Raw genomic sequence first — 24,471 nt, forward strand, 5'->3', positions numbered from 1 at the left:
GCTAGCACCTGTACCACTATATTAGAATGGAGTGATGTGTTGGTTATGCTAGAAAATAAAATTACCAAGGCAAGGAACTGAAATTAACTCTTAGTTTAATGTCACCAACATAAAATCAAAGAATCTCAGACTTTTCAAACTGAGATTATCCAGTTCAAGATCATCTTTTTTTTTTTGAGACAGAGTCTCACTCTATCACCTTAGCTAGAGTGCTGTGTTGTCATAACTCACAGCAACCTCAGACTTTTGGACTCAGACGATCTTCTTGCCTCAGCCTCCCAAGTAGCTGGGACTATAGGTCCCCACCATGAAGGCCAGCTAGATTTTTTTCTGTTTTTGATGGAGATGGGGTTTCACTCTTGCTTAGGCTGCTTTCAAACTCGGGAGCTCAGGTGATCCACCTGCCTTTGCTTCCCAGAGTGCTAGGATTATAGGTGTGAGCCACTGTGCTCCATCTTAAGACCATCATTTTACAGCTGAAAAAATGAAGGCTCATGATTTGAGCCAAATGATATGGTTAATACAGCAGACAGATTGAATTGATAGTGGCAGGGGAGGTGGCCAGCATTAAATGCCACCTTCTTATAATTCACAGACACTTCACTTCAAAGAACCTGGTGGTTGGGACCCTGGCCCATAAACCATTTCCCCTCTGCTGTTAGATTGAAAGTCATTCTCATCTGAATTTATAATATTGTCTTATTATAATAATCAGGAAGGGAAATAGGGAAGCCTGGGGAAGCATTTCTTCTTCTTCCTCTTCCTCCCCCAACCTCTCTCCTTCTGTACATCCTCCCCCCTCCCCCACTTTCTTTTTGGTCAGTGGATCACTTTTCTAAATTGCCATAATTCAAGAGCATGGCATGAGTTAGGTCCTGCATTTTCAATGAAATGTTATTTGCTGTAAGTGGAAAATTTCCCCTGTTGTTCAGGTATTGTAAAATTAATCTAACCATCCTGCTAAAGAAGACATCCCCATCATGGGCTGTGAAAAGCCAGTGTTTTTGTTAGTAACGGTGCTGCTTATTTCCATCCCAACACATTTATTGATTACTCTTTGAGTACTTGACGATATACACCAGGTCCTTTGAGAATTCACACTGCAAGTCAGACACAGTCATTTCTGCAGTTAAGTTTGTAACCTAAAGGGAAGAGAAATACCTTTAGAAAACTGAGAAAGAGAATTGACTTAGTCTAGAAAAGGGAAAGCTGTGGGGTTTAGTGTGAATTCCAGAATAGGAAGGAAAGTTGAGTTTTAGGGAATAGCATTCCTCTAACGTACTTTCTAAGATGAGGGCAGGGTAAGGTACAACTTAAATTACAGCAGGTGGAATGTTCTTTTATAATGAGGAATGCTCTTCTCTGATTCAAACGATTGTGAGTTTTGAGCTGTGTTGCAAAAGGAAGCTTCGCAATCTCTGAGTTTGGAAGAAGTGTGTAGTGGGTATCTGTGTTTTGGCACCTACCTTCAGACCCTCTTTCCTCTCTGAGCCTGTTTTTCCAGTCTTCTGGTGATTTTGTGACATGCCCTTTCACTGAGTCTCTTTCCTGCTTTAGTAATTTGGAGTCAGTTCTCAGAAGAGTATGAACTCAAAGAGCTGAAATAGAGAGCTTAGAATGGTCCTTAATTACATAGTAGGTGCTCAAACACTAGTCATTGGTGTTTTTATTATTTCTCCAATTGCAAGAAGTTGAATTGAAAAGGAAAATTCTTTTTAGAATAATTAGTAAACAGGAAAGGGATGAATCAAGTGATCTTTGGAATACTCTTCATATCTTCGCTTCTGAGCTAAAATGCCCCCAAATTTCCTTGTAATTCTGCTATGAAATACATTTTTGTGAGATATTTAGGATATTTCAATAGCTAAACTCTGCTGGTTGAAGTTCAAATATAATGGATCACACATTAATTATACTCTGATAAGTTATATCATAATGAGTTGTATGGTACAAATTATGCAGTCACAGTATAGAAGAGGAGGCTTAAGAAATAGCCATTTGCTGAATCCTCCAAGGAGAGAGGTTTATAATAGGCAAGATAAACATTTTTTAAGGATAGTGAGACTTAAACCTGGCCAACTCTAGTGGCATGATAGGCCTATTGGCTGTATCGCCATTTCTGTTGGCAATGACAGCTTTATTTCTATTCTCAAATATTAGCCAACTGGTCCTATGGGATTAGAATGAGGTTTAAACTGGCAAACGATGGCAAATACTGAAAGAAAAATGTTTTAGGGTGTTCCAGTGCCCCCTCTTTAACTCCAGCCTGTCCTAAGACACACTTTTTGGGGCTATGTTAATCCCATCCCTTATGATCACCTGAACGTCTCCTAATTCTGTGAAATGCCTGGGGGGAACTGAGAAGAGGGGGTATGGAAATAGAAGAGATGCTTGATGCTCATTTGCTATAAGAGCTCTTGTACTTTCTCCCCCTCTGCCCCCTAAAATATACTGACAGGCACATTTTTTATTTTTTTGCCACTAACATAGACAGGTACGTTTCTTTAAATTAACCCCCACCCACTTCCTGGTTCTTTTTTTTTTTTTTTTGCCTCAGTTTGGCCTATTTTAAATTGATAATCCAAATCAGAAAATAATAGCCACCTTCACCGAATCCCTTCTATGTATTGACACTAATGCGTATTATCTTCATTCCTCTGAATATTTTTAGAGATAGTGGATTATTCCCATTTTGCACAGGCGGGAACAGGCTGAGAGAGATTACGTAACACAATCAAGGTCATACACGTAACAAATGTTAGACTTTGTACTTCAGTTTGCCCAGTTCCAAAGCCTGTGTTCTTTCTGAAAACCACTCTCCATTATCTTTTGCTCTTTTTCTCAGAACCTCATTTTCTGCTGAACGTATTATCTGCAAGGCTAACATTACTCTGTAACTCCTGCTACAGACCTGGTGTAGGTTCAGGTATTAATTCGAATTCCCTGCTACTTGGGGCTTCTGCTTATAATAGTAAAGCATTCGGAACTGTGTTTTGTTCATCTTTCTCTCCCTAACCCCTATTGTGGAGCTTTTACGTGTGCTCAAACAAATAGCAAATGTTATTGAGTAGGGCCATTTCTGATATGTTCCCTGTGCAGAAAGTCAGGAAGCCCAGAGGTGCAGTGTCCATAACAGTTGACACTATTCATGACAAGGTAAGTGGCACACTGAGAACGAAATAGGAAATACAGGGGAAAAAGTCAACCAAATCTTAGCTAACAGAGCTGTACTTAGGGGGAGGTATAATCAGTAAGAACAGTGTTTATTAACATACCTCGAATTTGGGCCTGTTGAGTGCACTGAGAGCATGCTTTGAGGAGCAGCGCTCAGTGAGCAAGCCGTGTGGCCATGTGAAGCAACACCGTTGTCTTGAGGCACGAGTAGCATTACGTCCCAGGGGTTGTCTGTACTGTCTAGGTCTCCCTGGCACTTCCCAGCCCCATCCAACTCTGGGGAGATAGAGAGGTATTTCAGCATTCAGAGTCTGGAAGGATCCTAAAAAGCTACTTGTTAGCTGCTTCCCTTTTCTCCCAAAGGGTGTATGTTTACTGTACTGATACGTTTAATGTATTACAGAGCCTTGGAAGAAGTGCTGGTAAAAAGGGGCAGAGACCAGCGTTTATTTTTAGTAAGTTTCCTCAAAATATGTTGCTGTGCTCGTATCGTAGTCATCATGTTTATTTCCTTCTTCCTCAGATGTTTTAGGAATAAGTAGGCAAGCTTACTGACTTTGGATGTCACCTGCATTCACCCCTCCCAGCCTGCTGCTGGCAGTGCTGTCAGGGTAGCGTGTGGCCTAGAGGTCGAGGAGCAGAAGGGAGGCATGAGGGGAGCTGGAAGGAGGGAGCCAGAATCATCAGCTGCAGACTATTTTCAGATCTTGAATAATTGAATGTTTTCTGTCCTGAATTTTTGGCTGCAACAGCAGAGCGCTCGCTGAGAACCAGGGTGTCTGTCTCCCCTTCTGTACTTAAATGTTCTTGGTGCTTTGTGTCCTTGGAGGGAAGAAGAAGGCTGTGAAGAGCCCATCCAGCTGCTGCCCCTGGCGGTGGACGTGCCTCCTGCCTGTCCATTGGCTCATCTCTCTCTGGCAGCAGTGGGCAGGCTTGTAGCTCGAGTTCCCTGTAGAGAGAGAGCCTTTCATTCCTGTTTCCTGTGCTCTAGCCCCACCATTCCTTTCCCCTCTGCTGCTTTCATGGATGCGTTCCTCACTCTGGAGCTGCTGGGGCTGAGACCCCACGGGTGACCCAGGTGAAGCAGTGATTGGCTACTTTTCTCCTCTTGTTTCAGAGGACAAGCCAAGGAAGGGTGGCTCCTAACTCAGAGAGGGTGCCACAGGCACCTGACCCCTGCCTGCCACCTGCCTGAGCGACAGAAGGTAGGATCCATCTGTTTGCTCCAATGTGACTAGATCACAAAGAAACAATTAGCAGGTGGGAAATTTATTTTTCAGAACACACATAAACCTGCCATTATAGGGAGGATTCTGGTGCTAATTTAGATGCAAATGGAATCACCCAACTAGAGCTGATTACAGAAAGGTCAGAGTATCTATATGCTCAATTTCACTCCTACGCTGCCCAGTAAGTTAATGTGCTGCTGCGATTGTGGCGTGACGGCTGGGCTGGGTTCTGGCCTTCATCTTTTTTTTTTTTTTTTTTTTTTTTTATAAAAGTGAAATGTGACATACAATATCATCTCCTCCCTTCCTATCCATCCCCTTTTAAAAGAAAACAAACTGTCCATTCTTTCTATTTCTGAGAAGCTTGAAATTCTGATTAAAAAACCTTCTATACTTTTTAGAGCTCTTAGGCTAAGATAAAAAGGAAGAGATGCCATCCTGTTCAGAAAACTGATCTCAACTATTTGTGTACTTCTTCCAGGCCAGACCATGCTGAGTGATAGCCTAGAGCACAGGGAGCTGGTGACCAGTTTTCTTCAGGTTATTTTAGTCATTGTGGTCTACGTTTATTATGAAATGACATTCTTAAGCTTTAGTGTCCTTAAACTGTATCATTGTGCATTGATAGTGAAGTAGCAGCTCATTTACTTCTATTAGTATTTCTGTATAATTCTGTAGCTTCCTCCAGTAGGGCAAGGTAAATGCATATTGATAGTCATCTCTAAGAAAAAGGTCTTACCTACATCGGTAGCTAATTGTCCTTCTTAATTGGAACACGAAGAGGCTGCTTCTTTCCTATCTTGATAATGCCGCTTCTTTGGGGCATTAGCGGAGATTTTCGTTTTGCGTTCTGCACAGCAGAGCACTTTCCTCTGGTGGTCTATCGTTAGCTTTCAAGTGATCACACTCAGGCTCTGGTCTCATCCTCATTAAGGAGGTTGCCTATTTGGGGGATTAGAGGAAGTTTCTGAAAGTAAGGTAATGGGGCAAGAAAAGATTTTCTGGGATAAAAGGCTTCTAAAGGCTCTGAGGAAGGAAAAAATGAGAAGGGAACCAGATTTTTCCTGGTTTGGGTATTAGTTTAAAGTGCGTGTGAATTTGATTTATAAAGAATTTGCAACTTGATGCTTAATGGAATTGAATTTTTAATATTTATAGCATGTTATGTAAATGCTGCCCCTCCAAGTGCTTTCTTAAATCCTCTTAGCTTATAAATGACAGCTTTGATTTCTAAAAAGAAATAAAATCTTTTCATTTATCCAGCCTAAGAGTGGTAAACAATAGATGCCTAATGCCCTCCTTTCATGTTAGCCCCCAAAGGCTGAGACTTATAGTCTAAGGAGTTTATTGCTATGCTTTTGAGCTTATTAAGGTCAAGTGTAACTTGAGGGTGGGGGAGCTGATGCTGCATTATTGTTACAGAGGCTGGAATTCTGCATGACATGCCAGTTCAGCAGTGCTTGATAGGCATGTTGAAAATGTGGTGTTACAGAAACTACACATATGGCCCATTTGGAATTACTACGTTATTTTTTTTTTTTTGTAGTGACCAAGACTATTAGGGAATTAGTTGCCTAAATCACTTTGGATTAAGTTTCTGCTATGGACCCTAAGTGTGCAGCAATGGAGTGGATATGAGCTAATGGAACTGCATACTTAGGGTTGTTGTGAGTCATCTCTCCCTCTCTCCCTTAGCTACATTTGATGGCATCAGCTATTTTAGAGGTCTCTACTGTCTGGGGGCTTTAGGACACATGTAGAGATGTGGAAGAATTAAAAGTTAAGCTCAATTATGGCAAATATAAATCACTAGATCCTTGGGGATGTCATTCAGAAAGTACCTTCTGTGTTCAGGCATTGTGTATTGTACCTAGGTAGTAGAGAAGACGACACAGTCTGTGTTCAGGGTAGTGTTGAGAGTTCATGTATGGGACTAGAAAACATTGGAAAGGAAAACATAAAGATAGAAGCAATTTGTTTCAGAAGCAGAGGCAGCCCATGAAAAGAACTCTGCTCAATGTCATTTATTTAGGAAGCATTGCCTGTGTCCGTTGCTGTATTTGGGTCACAGAGAGCCCTTGAAAGTTAGTCAGATGACACAGTGGTGGTATGTTGAATGTTTGAGGGCTCACAGTATTGGTGCTGAACTGGGGGGAAGGGTATTTGCACTCTGATGCTGTGCTCAGGCCACTCAGGGCACTGCTGAGCAACTTCCCAGTAGCTTCCAAGAGAGTAGATTCAACTGGACTGAGTGAACACAGCTTGCTTAGAATAAAGAAAATAGACCAATTGATTTGGCAATATCTTAGTCATCCGAACTCATCTATCAGAACGTTGCTGAAAACCTGGAACTTTTAAAAAGTAATTTACATAGCCAAAATAGATACCACCAAGCCTTTATGCTCAGATGAATCCACTCAGGGCTAATCTACACTTATATAGCAGGTCTGTGGGTTTTAAAAACAGAAAACTAAAAGGGGGTAGAGGAATATAGTATAAAAGGTTTGATGAAATGACAGCCAACACTTTTAAAGGGAGGAAGAAAAAAGACTTTGGAAAAAATAGAAAAGAGAAGATAAATCACTCAAAAAATATTGCCATATGTTTCCATTAGAATTGTCAAAGGGATTTTTAAGATTTCTAGGGTGAATGGAATGGAAAAGCAAGTATCCAATGTACTCAATACTAATATGAAGCCAGTAGATGAACTAGTACACACCCACACAAGAGAAAAACTCAATTCAATTCAAGTGGGGGGGAGGGGAGGAAAGAGGGAAATTGGTGTGTTCACACCTAATAGACACAATGTAAGTGTACATGGCACACCTGCCAGGAGCAGGATACAACTACAACAGGGCCTCTACCTAACAAATGCAAACATTGTAACCTAATCACTTATACCCTCACATTAATCTGAAATTAAAAAATTTCAGATTAAAATTAAAAGATTTCTAGGTTGTGATATTGGAATCTGAAAGTCTGAGTTATTTCTCTGTAATTTTCATGCATCCACATGTGGGTATTTCTACGTGCTTGAGTAGGACAATTGATGACCTGGGGATAAACCTCTGTTCCTCAAGAGATGGCATATTCTGATTGTAGGAGGATGAAGAAGTATTCACTAGCTCTTATAATATTCCCAATCAAAATGTTTAAAATTTTGATTCTTTGAGCATCAAGTCCTGAGGTCTTTGAAGAACTTGACTCTTCAGAATGTTATTCACTGCAAGATTGACATTGTACAGCATAGAAAAATCACACCATGTAGAGAATAGTAATTAAAATATTATTTTAATATTAATTATTGAATTTAAATATTATAAAGTCATAATTACCTTATAAGCAGTAAGCTCGTAGAGTACTTTATAAAAACACTTTATGTGTATTATTCAGTAATAAAAATTAACTTGCAGCTCTCCAGAAACACATCTGAACATCTGTAGCACTTTGTGTCTGCACCTCTCCTTTGCAATTTACTGTATTTTCATTTTGCTTGTTACAGCCCATCTTCCTGCACATAAAATATGTTCTTATGTTTCCAGCTCCTTATACACATCCCAGCCCAATAAATGTTTATTGAACAACTAATAATGGAACACGTTATATTGAGCTTTCTAATTAATCCTTTACTAACTGTGTAAATAATTTCCTTTATCTTGTTTTCCTATTTTTGATTACACACTAAAACCTTTATGGTATTTGAACTGCATTTGATGATTAGAGTTGTCAGAACACTTGAATTGCTTCTTTATGTCTTTTCTTTTCCCTTACTGAACTGAAGGGCGGAAGCAGCAGGAGGTATTGTGGAATGCGAATAGGTTATGGGCTTCAGATGAAACTCTGAAGTGTGTTTTCGTGGCAGGCGTGTTCTTGCTTTGATGGGGTCACTCCGCTGAGGCTGGGGCCATTGGGGAGGCATATATCACAGCATTGAGAGGATGCTCACCAGTACTCACTCTATCGTTGGTCCCAGGTGACTGTGGAGGAGGTCATGACCACAACTGCGTATCTGGACCTTTTCCTGCGTAGCATCTCCGAACCGGCACTACTTGAGATCTTCCTTCGTTTTATCCTATTGCACCAGCATGAGAATGTCCACATTTTAGACACTCTTACAAGTCGAATCAACACCCCGTTTCGGGTAAGGAGAGCCTCAGAAGAGGGGAACTTAGAACAGATTTCAGAAGAGTTTGTTTTTGGAATGAAATTATAAATAGCACTTTTGCTCTCTTTTCCTTGTAGCCATTACCTTTCTTTTTGTTTGGGTTGATAGGAACTGAATAATGTGTTCTGCTGTCAGGAATCCTTCTGTCAGGCAGGTGGCACTTACTGCCTTTCATAGGACATTTTTCTCAGTTTGTGTGGGCACTTCTATAGAATTAGCAGAATGCACTTCTGAGGAGGCAAAATGCAGAGGAACATATGGGCTTGTGTGCACATAAAACCAAGGAACCAGAGTGTATCAAGCCTGGGTATTAGGGGTCATAATTCTGTCCATGAGTATTTTTAAATGGAACTCTGAGAAGTTATGAATTTAGATGGTGGCTCTTTAGCTTAGAGTTCTGATTAGCTTTGAAAATATTCCTCCCCAAAGTCTTCTGCATTTAATTGTAATTATCGTTTTAAAAGCAAGAGACTGGTAATTTAATAATATATCATGAATTTGTAAGATACATAGATACATGTATAACACCCACAAAGAGGGAAAGAAGGAATAGAGCTAGGTGGGAGTAATATTTCTGCATTTCACTAGAACTAATGTGGTATAAATCTGAAGTAAATTCTTCTAAGTTAAAATGTATATTAGAGGCCCAGAGCAGGCACTAAGAAAATAACTAAAAAAAAGAAAATCGTGAAAAATTTATCAGGAGAATTAAAGTATTCACTCAACATTCCACCTAATAGCAACAGAATAGTCATTCTCTTCAGGTGTATGTGGAATATTTTCCAAGACCATATGCTGTGCCATATAACAAGCCTCAGTGAATTTAAAAGGACTGAAATCATGCACAGTATATTTTGTGATCACAGTGGATTGAAATTGAAACTTACTGACAGAAGGAAATTTGGAAAATTAAACAAGATAATCCTAAATAGCCAGCGGATCAAAGAAGAAATCACCAAGGGAAGGAAATACACTTTGAGATGAATGAGAATGAAACTCATGAGATGTAATGAAAGCATTCTTTAGAGGGAAATGTGTAGACATACACTTAACAAATGAAGAAAGACCTTAAACCAGCAACCTAACTTTACACTTCAACACACTGGAAAAAGAAGAGCAAACTCAAAGCAAGCAGAAAGAAGAAAATGATAAGGATAAGAGCAAAAATTAATGAAATACAAAATAGAGAAATAATAGAGAAAATTGACAAAACCAAAAGTTGTTTTTTTTTTTAAAGATTGACAAAATTGACAAACCTTTACCTAGACTGACCAAGAAAAATAGAAGACTCAAATTTCTGAAATCAGTGATGAAAAAGATGGATACTGTGTATTACTATTGATCTTGGAAAATAACAGCAGTTATAAGTGGGTACTATGAACAATTGTATGCCAAAGGAAAACTTAGATTACATAGACAAATTCTAGAAAGACATAAGTTCTGAAACCGATTCAAGAAGAAATGGAAAATCAGAATAGATCTATAATCTAAGATAATAAAATAGTAGTTAAAAAAATAAAAACTCACAGAGAAAAGTCTAGGTCCAGATGGCTTCACTAGCGAATTATTCCAAACATTTAAAGAACAATGAAAAATTTATGTACGCAAGATAGGAAAATAGGAAGACCCAAGCCTTCATTCCCTCACAGAGACACTGGCTTAACGAAAATTTATGGACCAAATTGCCTTTGTAAGAACTCTAAAAACCAATTAAGAGGTTGAAGTGCTAAACAGAAACCTTTCTTAGCCACTTCTTCTTCCCAGCACAGTATGCCAAGATCAGGAGAAAACTCCCAACTACCCAGTTTTTTCTTAGGAGAAGAAGAGAAGAATGAACTTTCCCTCCTATGTTATGTCTTTTCTTTGGGGAAAAGGGACCAAAATAACTAAGAAATGTAAAAAAAAAAAAAAAAAATCAATAAAATGGCAATTGTAAGTTCTTATCAGTAATTATTTTAAGTGTAAATGGATTCAAGATCCAATCAAAAGCCATAAATTGGCTAAGTGGATAAAAAACAACATCCAACTATATACTGTCTGCAAGAGACTCACTTTGGATCTAAGTAACTGCATAGGCTAGAAGTCAAAAGATAAAAAATGATACTCTATGTAAAGAGTAACTAAAAGAGAACAAAGGTCATACTTATATTTAAAAAATAGACTTTAAGATAAAGAGACAAGGACACAAGAGACACAGAAGGACATTTTGTGTTGATTAAAGGGTCAATTCACCAGGAAGATACAGCAATTATAACTATGCAGGTAACATGAGGGTTCCCAAATATATGAAGGCAAACATTGACAGAACTGATGCAAGAAGCATATTTCCACAATATAGGGGACTTCAGTAATGGATGGAACAAGAGACAGATGATGAATAAGGAAACAGGATTTGAACAATACTATAAACCAATTGGACCTAATAGACATATGAGGTCTGACAATTAAATTTGTGCACTCATCCTAGAGAAAGTGCAACCTCATTGCTGAATATCACTATGGTTACCTTTGAAGTACTTCCCTTGGGAAGCTATACATCAATCCCAGGTGCCTATTCCACCCTGGGAAAGCAATTCTGGAACTCTTTCTAGAGTGGCCATCAGAGCTGTCATCATACGAGATCTGTCAATTTAGTGTGTGAACTCATCTTAGAAAAAGTGCTTTGAAGGGTGGACTAGGTGCTGGCATCTGTGCATAGCTTCCCAAGGGGAGTCATTTGAAGGTGACCATAGTGATAATCAGCAATGAGGTATGTAACACTTTTTCTAGGATGAGTTCATGAACTTAAGTGTCCCACCTGATATATAGAACACATCACCCAGCAACAGCAGAACAAACATACATTCTTCTTAAGTGTACATGGAACATCTTCATCTTCTAAGATAGACCATGTTAGACCACAAAGCAAGGCTTAAATTTACAAAGATTGAGAGCACATAAATAATTTTTTTCTGACTGCAGTGGAATAAAACTAAAATAGCAGAAGTAAAGCTAGAAAAATCTACAAATACATGTAAATTAAACAACACATTCTTAAATAACCACTGGGCCAAAGAAGAAATCACATGAGAACATAGAAAATATTTTGAGACAAATGAAAATGAAAGCATAGCATACTAAAACTTATGAGATGCAGTGAAGCAGTACTAAGAAGGAAGTTTATAGCTGTAAACTCACATTAAAAGAGATCTCAAAACAACAACCTAACTTTTTATCTTAAGGAACTAGAAAAAGAAGAACAAAGTAAACTCAAAGTTGTCAGTTAAGAAACAAAACAATAAAGGTTAGAGAAAAAGAAACAAAATAGAGAAAGTAATAGGAAAAAATAATCAATGAAACCAGCAGTTTTTTTTTCTAAATCAACAAAATTGTTAACCCCCTAGCTTGATTAAGAAAAAGTGAAAAAGCTGGGGCATTGTGGTGGTGCCTGTAGTTTCAGCTACTTGGGAGGCTGAGGCAAGCAAATCGCTTAAGCCCAAGAGTTTGAGGTTGCTGTGGGCTGTGACACCATGGCACTCTACCGAGGGTGACATAGTAAGACTCTGTCTCAAAAAAAAAAAAAAAAAGGAAAAAGTGAAGACTCAAAAACTAAAATCATAAACAAGAGAGGAGACGTTACAACTTATGCTATAGGAATAAAAAAATATTATAAGAGAATGGTATGAACAATTACAAACCAACTAATTGGATAACCTAAAAAAAAATGGATAAATTCTTGGAAACATACAACTCACCAAGACTGAATCATGAAGGAATTAAAAAAAAAATTGGAAGAGAGTTATATCCTAAGAACAGTAATTTGAGTGATTTTTTTTTCAGTAGTAAAAAAAATCAACTCAACAAAGAAAAGCCCAAGACCAAATGACTTCACTGGAGAATTCTACCAAACATTTAAAGGAGAATTAATACCAGTCCTCCTAAAACATTGAAGATCAGGGGATAGTTTTGAACTCATTGTATTAAGCCAGCATTACCCTGATCAGGAAGTTAGACAAAGACACCACAAGAAAAGAAAACTAGAGACAAGTATCCCTGATGACTATTGATGCAAAAATCCTTAATAAAACATCAGCAAACAGAATTCAACAACACATGAGGATTGTACACCATGACTAAGTGGGATTTATTCCTAGAATGCAAAGATGGTTCAACATATGAAAACAGTCAGTGTAATATATCAGTTAACAGAATGAAGGACAAAACACACATGGTCATCTCAATTGATGCAGAAAAAAAACTCTTAACAAAATTGAATGCCCTTTCATAATAAAAACACTCAACAAACTAGAAATAGCAGGAAACAACTTCAGCATAGTAAACCATCAAAGCATCATACTCAGTGGTGAAAGACTGAAATTGCTTTCTCTGTAGGATGCCTACTTACAAGTCCTCACCAGAGCAGTTAGACAAAGGAAAGAAATTGAAGACCTCCAAATTGGAAAGGAAGAAGTTAAACTATTCCTATTTGTAGATAACATGGTCATATGTATAGAAAACCCTAAAGACTCCACCAAAAACTGTTAGAACGCACAAGTGAATTCAGTAAAGTTGCAGGATACAGGCTCGACGCCTATAGCTCAACCGGCTAAGGCGCCAGCCACGTACACCTAAGGTGGCGGGTTCGAATCCCCAGCCCGGACCCGCCAAACAACAATGACGGCTGCAACCAAAAAATGGCCGGGCGTTGTGGCGGGCGCCTGTGGTCCCAGCTACTTGGGAGGCGGAGGCAGGAGACTCGCTTGAGCCCAGGAGCTGGAGGTTGCTGTGAGCTGTAATGCCACGGCACTCTGCCCAGGGGGACAGCTTGAGGCTCTGTCTCAAAAAAAAAAAAAAAAAAAAGTTGCAGGATACAGAATTAACACACAAAAATCATTTCTATATACTGACAATGAACAATTCAAAAAGGAAAGTAAGAAAAATTATTTACAGTAGTAGCAAGAAGAATAAAATACTTAGGAATAAACTTAATTGAGGAAGTGAAGGATTTATACACTGAAAACTACCAAACATTGCTGAAAGAAATAAAAGTAGAACAAATAAATAGAAAGACATTCCACGTTTATGGATTGAAAGACTTGCTTAAATGTCCATACTACTAAAAGCAATTTACAGATTCAATATAATACCCATACAATCCCAGTGGTATATTTTTGCAGTAATAAAAAAAATTCTGAAATGTATATGCATTGTCAAGGGACCCTGCATAGCCAAAACAATCTTGAAAAAGAAGAAAAAAGTTGGAGGGCTCATAATTTGTGATTTCCAAACATACTATGAAGCTGTAGTAATCAAAACAGTGTGGTGCTAGCATAAAGAAAGGCATATAATCAGCAGAACAGAATAGAGAGCCTAAAAATGAAACCTTGTATTATGGCTAAATGATTATCAATGAAGGTGCTAAGAGCACACAGTGAGGAAAAGACAATCTTCAACAAATGGTGCTGAGAAAACTGGATGTTCACATGTAAAAGAATGAAGTTGAATCCTTGCCTTACATGCAAAGTTAACTCAAAATTGATCAAAGACCTAAACATAAAAATTAAAACTTTAAAATTCCTAGAAAAAAACATAGAGGAAGAGTTTTATGACATTGGATTTTATAATAATATTTTGGATATGACACCATAATCACAGACAAAAATAGATCAGAGTATATCAAACTTTAAAAAACTTAGGTATGGCACAAAAATAGAGACATAGACATCTGGAACAGAATAGTAAACTAAGATATGAAACCAGTCTCTACTTGCCATCTGATCTTTGATAAACAAACAAAAGCATACAGTGGGGAAAAGAATCCCTATTTAACAAATGCTGCTGGGAGAATTGGATAACCACTTGTAAAAGACTAAAACCCAACCTACAACTTTCATCACTTACAAAAATTGACTCAAGATAGATCAAAGATTAAATCTAAGTCACGAAATGACAAAAATCTTACAAGAAAATGTGGGGAAAACTCTTGATGATGTTGGACTGGGGAAAGATATGACAAAGACTTCAGCGGCCATGGCAAAAACAATAAAAATTAACAAATGGGACTTAATTAAGCTGAAAAGCTTATGTATAGCTTACGGCACAACAAGTAAAGCAAAAAGACAGCCTTCAGAATGGGAAAAGATATTTGCACAGTATGAATCTGACAAAGGTTTGATAATTAGAATCTACAGAGAACTCAAATTAATCAACAACAACAAAAATAAACAGTCCCATCTACCACTGGGTAAGAGATATGAACAGAGCTTTCTCTGATGAAGACAGACGAATGGCTTACAAACATTTGAAAAAATGCTCATCGTCCCTGATCGTTAGAGAAATGCAAATCAAACCTGAGATATTACCACCCTGAGATATTACCTAACCCCAGTGAGAATAGCCCACATCACAAAGTTTCAAAGCTGCAGATGCTGGCAGGGCTGTGGAGAGAATGAAACACTTTTACACTGCTGGTGGGACTACAAATAATACAACCTTTGTGGAAAGAAGTATGGTGAATCCTCAAATTAGACCTCCCATTTGATCCTGCAATCCCATTATTAGGCATCTATCCAGACGAAAAAAAATTCTTCTATCATAAGGACACTTGCACTAGACTGTTTATTGCAGCTCAGTTTATAATCACCAAAATGTGAAAACAACCAAACCCCTCAAATGATCTGTTTAAAAAGGGGCAAATTACTTACATAGACTTTTCTCTAAAGAAGGTATACAAAGGGCCAAAAAGCATATGAAAAGATGTTTAACATCACTAGTCATTAGAGATGTGTAAATCAACCATAATGAGATATCTCATACCCATTACAGCAGCTACTATCGAGAAGCAGAAAAAAGTAAGTGCTGGTGAGAATGTGGAGAAATTGGAACCTCTGCCCTGTTTGTGGAAATGTAAGATGGGACAGATGCTGTGGAAAACAGTATGGAGGGTCTTCAAAAGTTGAAAATAGAATTACAGTATGATCCAGCAACAACACTTACGGATATATTTCTAAAGGAATTGAAAGCAGAATCTTGAAGAGGTATTTGTACCCCCACATTTCATTGCAGCATTATTCAATAGCCAAGAGGTTGAAACAATCTGGATGTCTGTCGGTGGATAAATGCATAAAGAAAATGTGGTATATACATACAATGGAATGTTATTCAATCTTAATAAAAGAAGGAAGTCTTGTCACATGTTAAAACATAGATGAACTTTGAGAGTATTATGCTAAGTGAAATAAACCAGTCCCCAAAAGACAAACTGTATTATTCCATTCATGTGAGGTATCTAAAATCAAACTTACAGAAAATAAAATGGTGGTTGCCAGGGACTGGGTGGTGGGGAAAATAAGGAGTTGTTATTCAGAGATTATTCAGTTTCAGTTTTGTAAGATGAAAACGTTTTGGAGACCGGTTGAGTAACTGTGTGAAGGTATGTAGCACCACTGAATTGTACACTTAACTGTGTTTTTAATTGTAATTTTAAAAAAAGAATAATACCAATTCTTTAGAAAGTCTTCTAAAAAAAATAGAAGAGGAGAAAATCTTCCCAACTCATTCTGTGAGGCCAGCATTAACCTAATTCCAAACCAGGCAAAGATACCACAGGAAAACTACAGATTGACATCTGTTGTGGATATAGACACAAAAATTCTTAATAAAACACTAGCATGTGGAATCTAGAATATATAGAAAGGATTATATGCCACAATCAAGTAGAATTTCTCAAGCCAAGATTGCAAAGCTGGTTAAAAAAATATGAAAATCAATTAATGTAATATATCAAAATAATAGGATAAAGGAAAAAATTCATATTATTAGATCAGTAGACATAGAAAAAACTTTTGACAGAATTTATCATTCCTTCATGATAAATGTACTCAAAAACTAGGAATAGAAGGCAATTTACTAGCTATATGATAAAGGGCATCTTTGAAAAAGTCAGAGCTAGCATCATACCTAACAGTGAACAAAGCTTTACCCCTAATAAAAGGAATAAGATGTCTGCTCTTAGCAATTCTGTTCAGTGAGGGTACTTGGAGTTCTAGTTTCTTAAAAAAGAAAATGAAATTTAAAAATCCATATTCAAAATAAAATCATCTATCTTTGTAGATGACATGATCTATCCCTACATGTCGATGTGGACAACTAAGGAATGCATTAAATATTAGAACCAATAAGTTCAGAAAGATTGCAGGTTATAAGATTAATTTGCAAAAATAGATTGTATTTCTATACAATAACAGGCAACAGTCCAAATGTCAAATTAAGAAAATCCTGTTTACAATAGCATCAAAAAGAATAAAATACCTAGGGGTAAATTTCACAAAATAAATGCAAAACTCATGCTGTGAAGACTACAAAACATCGTTGAAAAAGATTAAAGAAGATTGAAACAAATGGGAAAACATCCCAAATTCATACATCAGAAAACTAAATACTGTTAATATAGGAATGCTCCCCTAATTGATTTGCAGATTCATTGCACTCCCAGTAAAACTCCTACCAGGCCTATTTGTTGAAATAGAGAAGCTGATCCTAAAATTCACGTTGAAATGCAAGGAACCCAGAATAGCCAAAACAAACTTAAAAAAAAAAAACTTACTACAAAGCTACAGTATTCAAAACAGTGTGGTACTGGTATATGGCTAGATATATAGGTCAATGGATAAAATTGAAAATCCCCAAATAAGCCCATATACCCACAATCAGTGGATTTTCAACGAGGCTTCCAGACCAATCCATGTGAGAAAGAATAGCCTGTTTAACAAATGGTGCTGTCACAATTGGATATCCACATCTCAAATACTAAAGTTGAAGCCAGGCACACTGGCTTACGCTGTAATCCCTGCACTCTAGGAGGCCGAGGCAGGTGGATTGCCTGAGCTTATGGGTTTGAGACCAGCCCGAGCAAGAGTGAGACCCCGTCCCTAAAAATAGCCAGGTATTGTGGCGGGCACCTGTAGTCTCAGCTGTTTGGGAAGCTGAGGCAAGAGAATCATTTGAGCCCAAGAGCTTGAGGTTGCTGTGAGCTATGACGTGACAGCACTCTACCAAGGGCAACGAAATGACACTCTGTCTCAAAAAAAAAAAAAGAAAGAAAAGAAAATTGAACCTTTATGTTACACTATGTACAAAATTCACTAAAAATGGATCAAAGACACAAATGGAAGACCTAAAACTATAAAACTCTTAGAAGACATAGGAGTAAATCCTGTGGACATGGCAGTGGTTTCTTAAATATGATATCAAAGACATGAGCAGTAAATGAAAAAATAGTGAAATTGAACATCATCAGAAATAAAAAAAACTTTTGTGCTTCAAAGGATCTCATCAAGAAATTGAAAAGACAACCTACAAAATGATAAAAACAACTTTGCAAACCATATCTCTGATATGACACTTATACCCAGAATAAAGAACTCAATAATAAAAGGACAAATATATGCTGAGGACCCTCAACAGTGATTTTCAGGGGTTACTATGGCGACAGATACTAAGAAGGATACCTGAGTTTGGGGAAAGGAGATGTTTTGTGGTAATATTGTGAGAAAGAAGATAAAGATTTCCTAGGGAAGAGGTGATGCCTAAGCTGAGTATTTGAGAATAAACAGGAGTTACCCTGTGGAGGAGGCAGGTAAAGGCATTCCAGGTAATGGAACAGCATGTGTAAAGACTTGGAATGGCATCAGGGTATGTTGCTTATGGCTAACTAAGCATATGACCTGCCCTCAGCATAAGAGTTTTTTGGGGTAGGCCAAGAACAGCTGTTTGTTTACAATGTTATTGTGGATTTCATTGATCAGATTTTAAGTCCATCCTGTCTAGAAGACAGACAAGTAATTATTCTTCTGTATGAAGAATTAGAGTCTGAATTACTTAAATGGCCTGGTAGATTGATAAAAGTTTACTCTCAAAAGAGTACAATGATTTTATAATATACCTTTGAGTATCTCTTCTATATGACAGTTTATTTTTCCTTTTCAGAGATTGAAAGATTTTTGTTCTTTAATGAACTTTTTAGAAAAGTATATTATCTTACCCTCAATCTAGATACTTTAAGAAATGTATCTAATGAGAAGGTTTATCCCAGAGCAAAGTGAGGGGCTGAGGCTTGGGCTGATAACTCTGAAGGGAGAGTTGGCCAGCTTATATGTAGTTATTTATATGAGTCCTATCCTGTAAATAACCAATATCACATTTGAAAGTAGGAAAACAAATTACATGAACAAGAGATCTGTGTGTATGTGGGTGTGAGAGAGATAGCATGTATGTGTGGGGTGGATGGGGAGGGAATTGTCGGCGGCATATTTATCTGGATCTTTAAAAATTGGAAATATGAGCATAGGCATTTTTTTTAATAGGGACTTTGCTATTAAAACAAACTTTCTAGTAAGTCTCCGTGATGGCATGTTTCCAGACATCGGCTTTCTAACCAAATCCTGTAGGAGAACTGATACCCTGAATACATATTCTCTCTGGCAGATAGGCTTTTTATTAAAACTGCTTTTTTTATTAAGGAGGCCATTTTATTTTATAATTCTGATATATTTCTCATCTGTGGGGAACAGAGTTATCATTCTAAAATCTGAAATAGAATGTGTGTTTACTGCTTCCCAGCTTTGTGTGGTGTCCCTGGCGTTATTCAGAACTCTCATTGGTTTACATTGTGAAGATGTGATGCTACAACTAGTTCTAAGGTGAGTTGCCTTTTCCGTTCCCTTTAAATAAAAATTCCCTCTATATACTTTATATTAATTTAGTAATAGCTAAGTAGGGGCTGTGGTCCTAAGGAAGAATATTACCAACAATATTAGTTTATTTTCTGCATTATTTCCCAATTTTACTTTTCCTCTTGAAATTTTAGGGAGCCATATATATTTTATTATAAATATGCTTTTGGAAACAATAGGTAGAATGCTTATACATTGTCAGAAGTACAGTGAAAGTTCTTCTGGTCTGTGGCTGAATGTCTTTCTCCTGTGCATTTCTAGGGGACTTCTGCTATTAAAACAACTTCCCAAATAGGAATTGCTTTTGATATATAGTTTTTTTTTATTTCTGCTTTGGTAATGGTACATATCTGGTATGCACAGTCTGATCTGTGACTATGTTTCAATTAAAATCAGTAACTATTTAATGAGTCCTTTCAGCATACAGTTCAGAAGGGGGCAAGGCATGATTAGAGAGACTGCAAAGAACTTATATATGAGGTAGCCAAGGTGGGAAATGTACAAGTGGCTGGTGTTTGAAAACAGGCCCTGGAGTCAGAGTGGACACCTATTAAGGTGACATTAATTTGGTAATGTCATTAGGCAGAGCACTTGGCAACACCAGATCCTGCCTTGGTTTGGCAGTGCCTCTTCCTGTCTGGATCTCTCAGGGAAGCTTCTGCTTTTATGAAGGAAAGCATTGATGCTGCATTATTAGCTCAGGATTTGGCCTTGAATTTCAGGGCAGAACTCCAGAAACCCCAGGATACACTGTAGTGCACGTCTTTCCTTCTTTTCTTTAAGCCCAAATCCTTAATCTTGGAGTTGACTACTTGAGTGAGACCCACTCCTGAACCTCAGAAAGTGGAGCCAAGGAGAATGTCACCCCAAAGCTGAGAGAAGAGTGGAGAGCTTGGGCCAGAGGAGCTCCAGAGGGAGAGCTGGCCAGAGTTTGTGCTCTGACGTGCCCTTCTGATGGTATGGAGGCCAAAAGGAAAAAAGAGTCAGCCAGGTCCTCCAGCATGCACGCTCCCCTCCTCCCTTAGTAGAGCTCTCATGTTTCATTTGACCCATCCTTGGGAACAAGGGTTGATGAAACTGAGAGCAACATAGAGGGAGGAGCTGGGCTTTCCCCAGTCCACACTGGGGTTCTGACATGATCTGAGTAGAAGGTACGAAGGAGAAAGCATTCCAGAGGGTGCAATAGCATTTCCAGTTAGGTTGCTCTGAAAAAGTGAGGGGTTTTAACATGTGATCCTAGTTAGAAATGTGAATTCTTGGCCTCCTCCCAGGCCTACTGAATCAGAAATTGGGGTTGGGGTTCTGCTAACTGTGTTTTAACAAACACAAGGCATTCTGATGTGCTACTAAATTTGGGAGCCACTGGTTTGAGGAACAGTGCAGTGTAGATGTAGCATCCTGAAAAAAGTAGTGATTAAAAAATGAGTCTGAAAACGGTGGTGGTTATATTATTACATTATTGTCACTATCATCCCAAAGAAGTAAACCTGGGCTCAGAGAGGTTTTTGCATTTTGTGCAAGGCCATATGGAGTTGTTTTATGGGAGAGTATCGCCCATTCATTTTAAGTTTAAAAGAGTTTTTTGACTTTTTAGGGTTTTAGATTAGGTCACAGCAACTAATCTTAGGGCATGAGCAGAGAACAAATCTGATGACAAAGAAACACTCTTGTATTCTGGGAAGAGCATTAGTTATCTGTCCTAAAAGGATTACTTTAGTTCCCCATCAAGTCTCTGCTGCTGATATGACAGAATGCATTAGCCAGGCCTGAATGAAGTGCAGAAGAACAACTTGACAAAACCGTTTCTATTGCCAAAAAATCCAGGCTTCTATTCTAACATGTGATTAAACCCAATTACATTTAAATGTTAAATCTTAAATGCCACTTCTTTCATGGCAGGAAGAGCAGCTGTCTTTTTCAGTGTACCTGGAAGCCTGACCTTGGTGTGGAGGTACAGAGCTTGCCAACTCTGGGGCACAGGTCAGATTTAGCCAGGTGGTAGAAGCTTTTACTTAATGGGTGTTCAGTGACTTTCACAAGGTCAGCTCTGATCACCCTTTGTTCACTCAAGTAGTGGTGCCTGTTAAAGACTGTCCTCAGAGATGGCATCAGTCATGGCTTCTCTTGAGACCCACATCTTTACCTTATGAAGATGAAGAAAATGGCTAGTGGTTGAAATATGTTTACATCTAAGTCAAGGTTAGTCATTCCCTGAGTGGGTAAGGACAAATAATTTGCCAGGAAAGTGCCTGCAGGGCACTTTGTGACAGGTTCTGAATGGAATAGTGCAAAAATGCCAGACTTGAGGTAGAGAGATGGGCTTAACCTACTGGTCCTAGGCTCTCTGAGCCCAGGTTTATTTCTTTTAGGATGATAATGACAATAATGTAATAATATGATTGCTCTTCATTGAATGCTTCCTCTAAGTCTGATTCTCCTGCACTGCCTGGGGGTGGACTTGCACTTACTGGCTTCTCTTGGTCAGGCACATAATAAGTACTCAAGAAACCTCTGGTTTCTGCTTTCCTTCTTTGAGCTGCTGACATGATTCAACATGCTCTGGATTGGGAATGTGCTACCTCATAAGGTTATTGGGAGGATCACAGTTGTGATATCTGCAAAAATGTTTTGAAACACCAAGGTATTACACAAATTTAAAGAAGGGGAGATTTCTAGAAAGTACGTTTTAAATTAATGAAAACAATTCTTTTCTGATTTAGAATCCATACTCAAAGCAAGGGCAATGAGAAATCTTTATTCTTCTAGTCATTTAAAAATTATTTTAACGGACACAAAAAATAGATTTATCATCCATCCTTTTTGTTGGTGCTGCCGCTGCAGTCATTTGAATGTATGTGATTAAACTTGTAGATCTGGGAGGCAGTGGAACAGAGAGGATTATGTGGCTGCTTTTAATGAAGGTATTAGTCATGTGATAAATAAATAATAATCGTGTGTCAATTTTTGTTGCAACCCAAATATTCTTAAATATCAACATTTCAAAGTGATAATCCCTTTGTAACTGATAGTAGTTTATTTCATTTGGGAAAATGGAAGAGTAAGTTGAAATAAGGTACACCAAAGAGAGGATATTGTAATGGGTGGGAAACCAGGGAGAAACGGTCCACGGCAACGGGACGTGACATATGATGGGCCAAAGGCAGGTGGGAGATGCTGATGGGCAGGGAAGTGACAGATCTCTGCCATGCTCCCCAAAGGTCCCTGTGGAGACAAAATTTAATTGCTTGATGCTTTGAATGCTATTTCTCAATATTCTGATGAGAGTATTTTTTTAGGAGTGCTGGTCCATTGTCAGGTTTCTGAACTGTGTTGCCTATTGTGTTCAGATAGAGGCTGCTTTGCTTGGAGAGGAGCTGTGTGTACACTTAAGGAACTTTTCCCTCTTGCATAGCAGTTGAGAATCTAGAGGCAAAAGATACAAGCAAACAAAAAAAGCCAACCAGCCTGGGGAACAATGCGGAGGAGAACTACGGCCTGAACTTTGAACATCAGGCAGTGTTCTTGAAATCCACTCACACTGCTTTGTAGATTTTTGTCTGTTGCTGCATTTCTGGGGTTGTCGTTATTTCAGAAGGACGTACTTCCCTTCCCTCTGTAGACTGACTGCTTTATTTTGCTTGCTTTAATTGTTAGTGTAGCAGTAGGCAATGTATGTGCTTTGCTGTCAATTGGTTAGCAGTGAATTATTTCAGAAGTAATGATGACTTATTTTAAAGAGTGATATCCATGGTAATAGACCCAGGGTTGTAAAGGGCTGGGGAGTTACTGAAAACAGGGAGGATAATTTGGACGGTATTTTTTTCTCCATATGTTGGGGGATGGCTTTGAGGGATCAGGACCACTAAAATGAGATACTTACTAGTCTCTGTTCATTTTTACTGCTTTCCAAATTTATTTAAATCTCTAAACGAAATAAATATAGACAAAAGATAGTTGTTTACACCTGCACTAAATTCCTAAGTGATTTCTCTGCTATTGACAGTCACTTCATTTTGATATTTGACATTTGGGGACTTCTTGGCATTCATTCTGTTCTTAATCTTTCCCTGTACATGTTTAAAGGATGGAGGGTCAAGGTACGGTTTTCCTACCCTTTTCCTCTGCGGCACTCCTTCATTTTAAAGGTACAGCAAAGCTATTGTTTTGTGTTACTTTCTTTTTTAAAAAATTGATATGTAATAATCACACATTTATGGGGCAGACGTGATGTATATTGCCCTGTTTATAATGCATAAGGTTCAAACAGGGTGATGGAGATATCCTTTACCTCAAAGACTTTTCTTTGTGTTGGGATTATTACAGTTCTTTTTGTCTAGCTATTCTGAAATACACAGTAAATTATTGTTAACGATAATTTCCCTACTGTGCTATCAAATATGGGAACAAACTCCTTCTTTCTGACTATGTTTTTGTACCCCTTAACTTTCTTCATCCTTCCCTCCTTCCTCAGCTTCTGGTAACCACCCTTCTAATTTCTACCCCCACGAGATCCACTTTTTTAGCTCCCATATGTGAGTGAGAACATGTGGTAATTTGTCCTTTTATATCTGCTAATTTCACTGACATGACCCCAATAACTACTGCTTTGAATACTAAGAAGGGTTGTTCACTTAAATAGAATCTCCCATTTCCAATTTCATAGACTCTATCCTTTAACTAATAGGGGATCTCCCTGGATTTGATTTCTTCAGAATAAAATTATTAGTTTCTACTGAAAGCATGTATTTGCAAAGTTGCAAATTCCCAATAATTCTTTATTCTACTACAAGTTCACATTACCCGCTGGTGATAGTTGATAAATGGCTTTACTAGCTTTGATCCAGTATTCCATTTTTAATACCTCAAACAAAGAGTAAAAATCTATGTATGTTAACTTAAATCATGAAATATGCTTGGTTTGAGCTGTAAGTAGTTATTGAGTTCCTGCAGTATATAATAGCATTCAGGCAGTTTATTTCTTAAATAATTAATGACCAAAATAAGGATATAATAAATCCTGTGTAATCTGAGTTTCCTTAGGCCTCGCCAGTGTGTGGGAGAGGGGGAGTTCACATCAAACAGCCACAGCACAGGTTTCCCCAGCCCTCATCCCGGCTGCCTCCTGTCAGATCATGGTGCCCTGCAAAGCATCAGCCATCACTTTCGGGGGACCCCCAGTGAGAGCCTTACA

General features: G+C 38.1%; 1 protein-coding gene across 1 annotated transcript in view; it reads left to right on the forward strand.

The window, feature by feature from the left end:
* FAM160A1 (family with sequence similarity 160 member A1) overlaps positions 1-24,471 on the forward strand; it is a 241,812-nt gene that overhangs the window by 196,638 nt on the left and 20,703 nt on the right. The window contains exons 7-8 of the mRNA XM_003790218.3: positions 8,377-8,544; positions 19,168-19,247. Of these exons, the coding sequence (XP_003790266.1) occupies positions 8,377-8,544; positions 19,168-19,247 (248 nt within the window). The remainder of the gene's footprint in view (positions 1-8,376; positions 8,545-19,167; positions 19,248-24,471) is intronic.

The sequence above is a fragment of the Otolemur garnettii genome, unplaced genomic scaffold (assembly GCF_000181295.1).
Source record: "Otolemur garnettii isolate 467f Iridium unplaced genomic scaffold, OtoGar3 scaffold00041, whole genome shotgun sequence".
In the NCBI taxonomy this organism is placed as follows: Eukaryota; Metazoa; Chordata; class Mammalia; order Primates; family Galagidae; genus Otolemur; species Otolemur garnettii.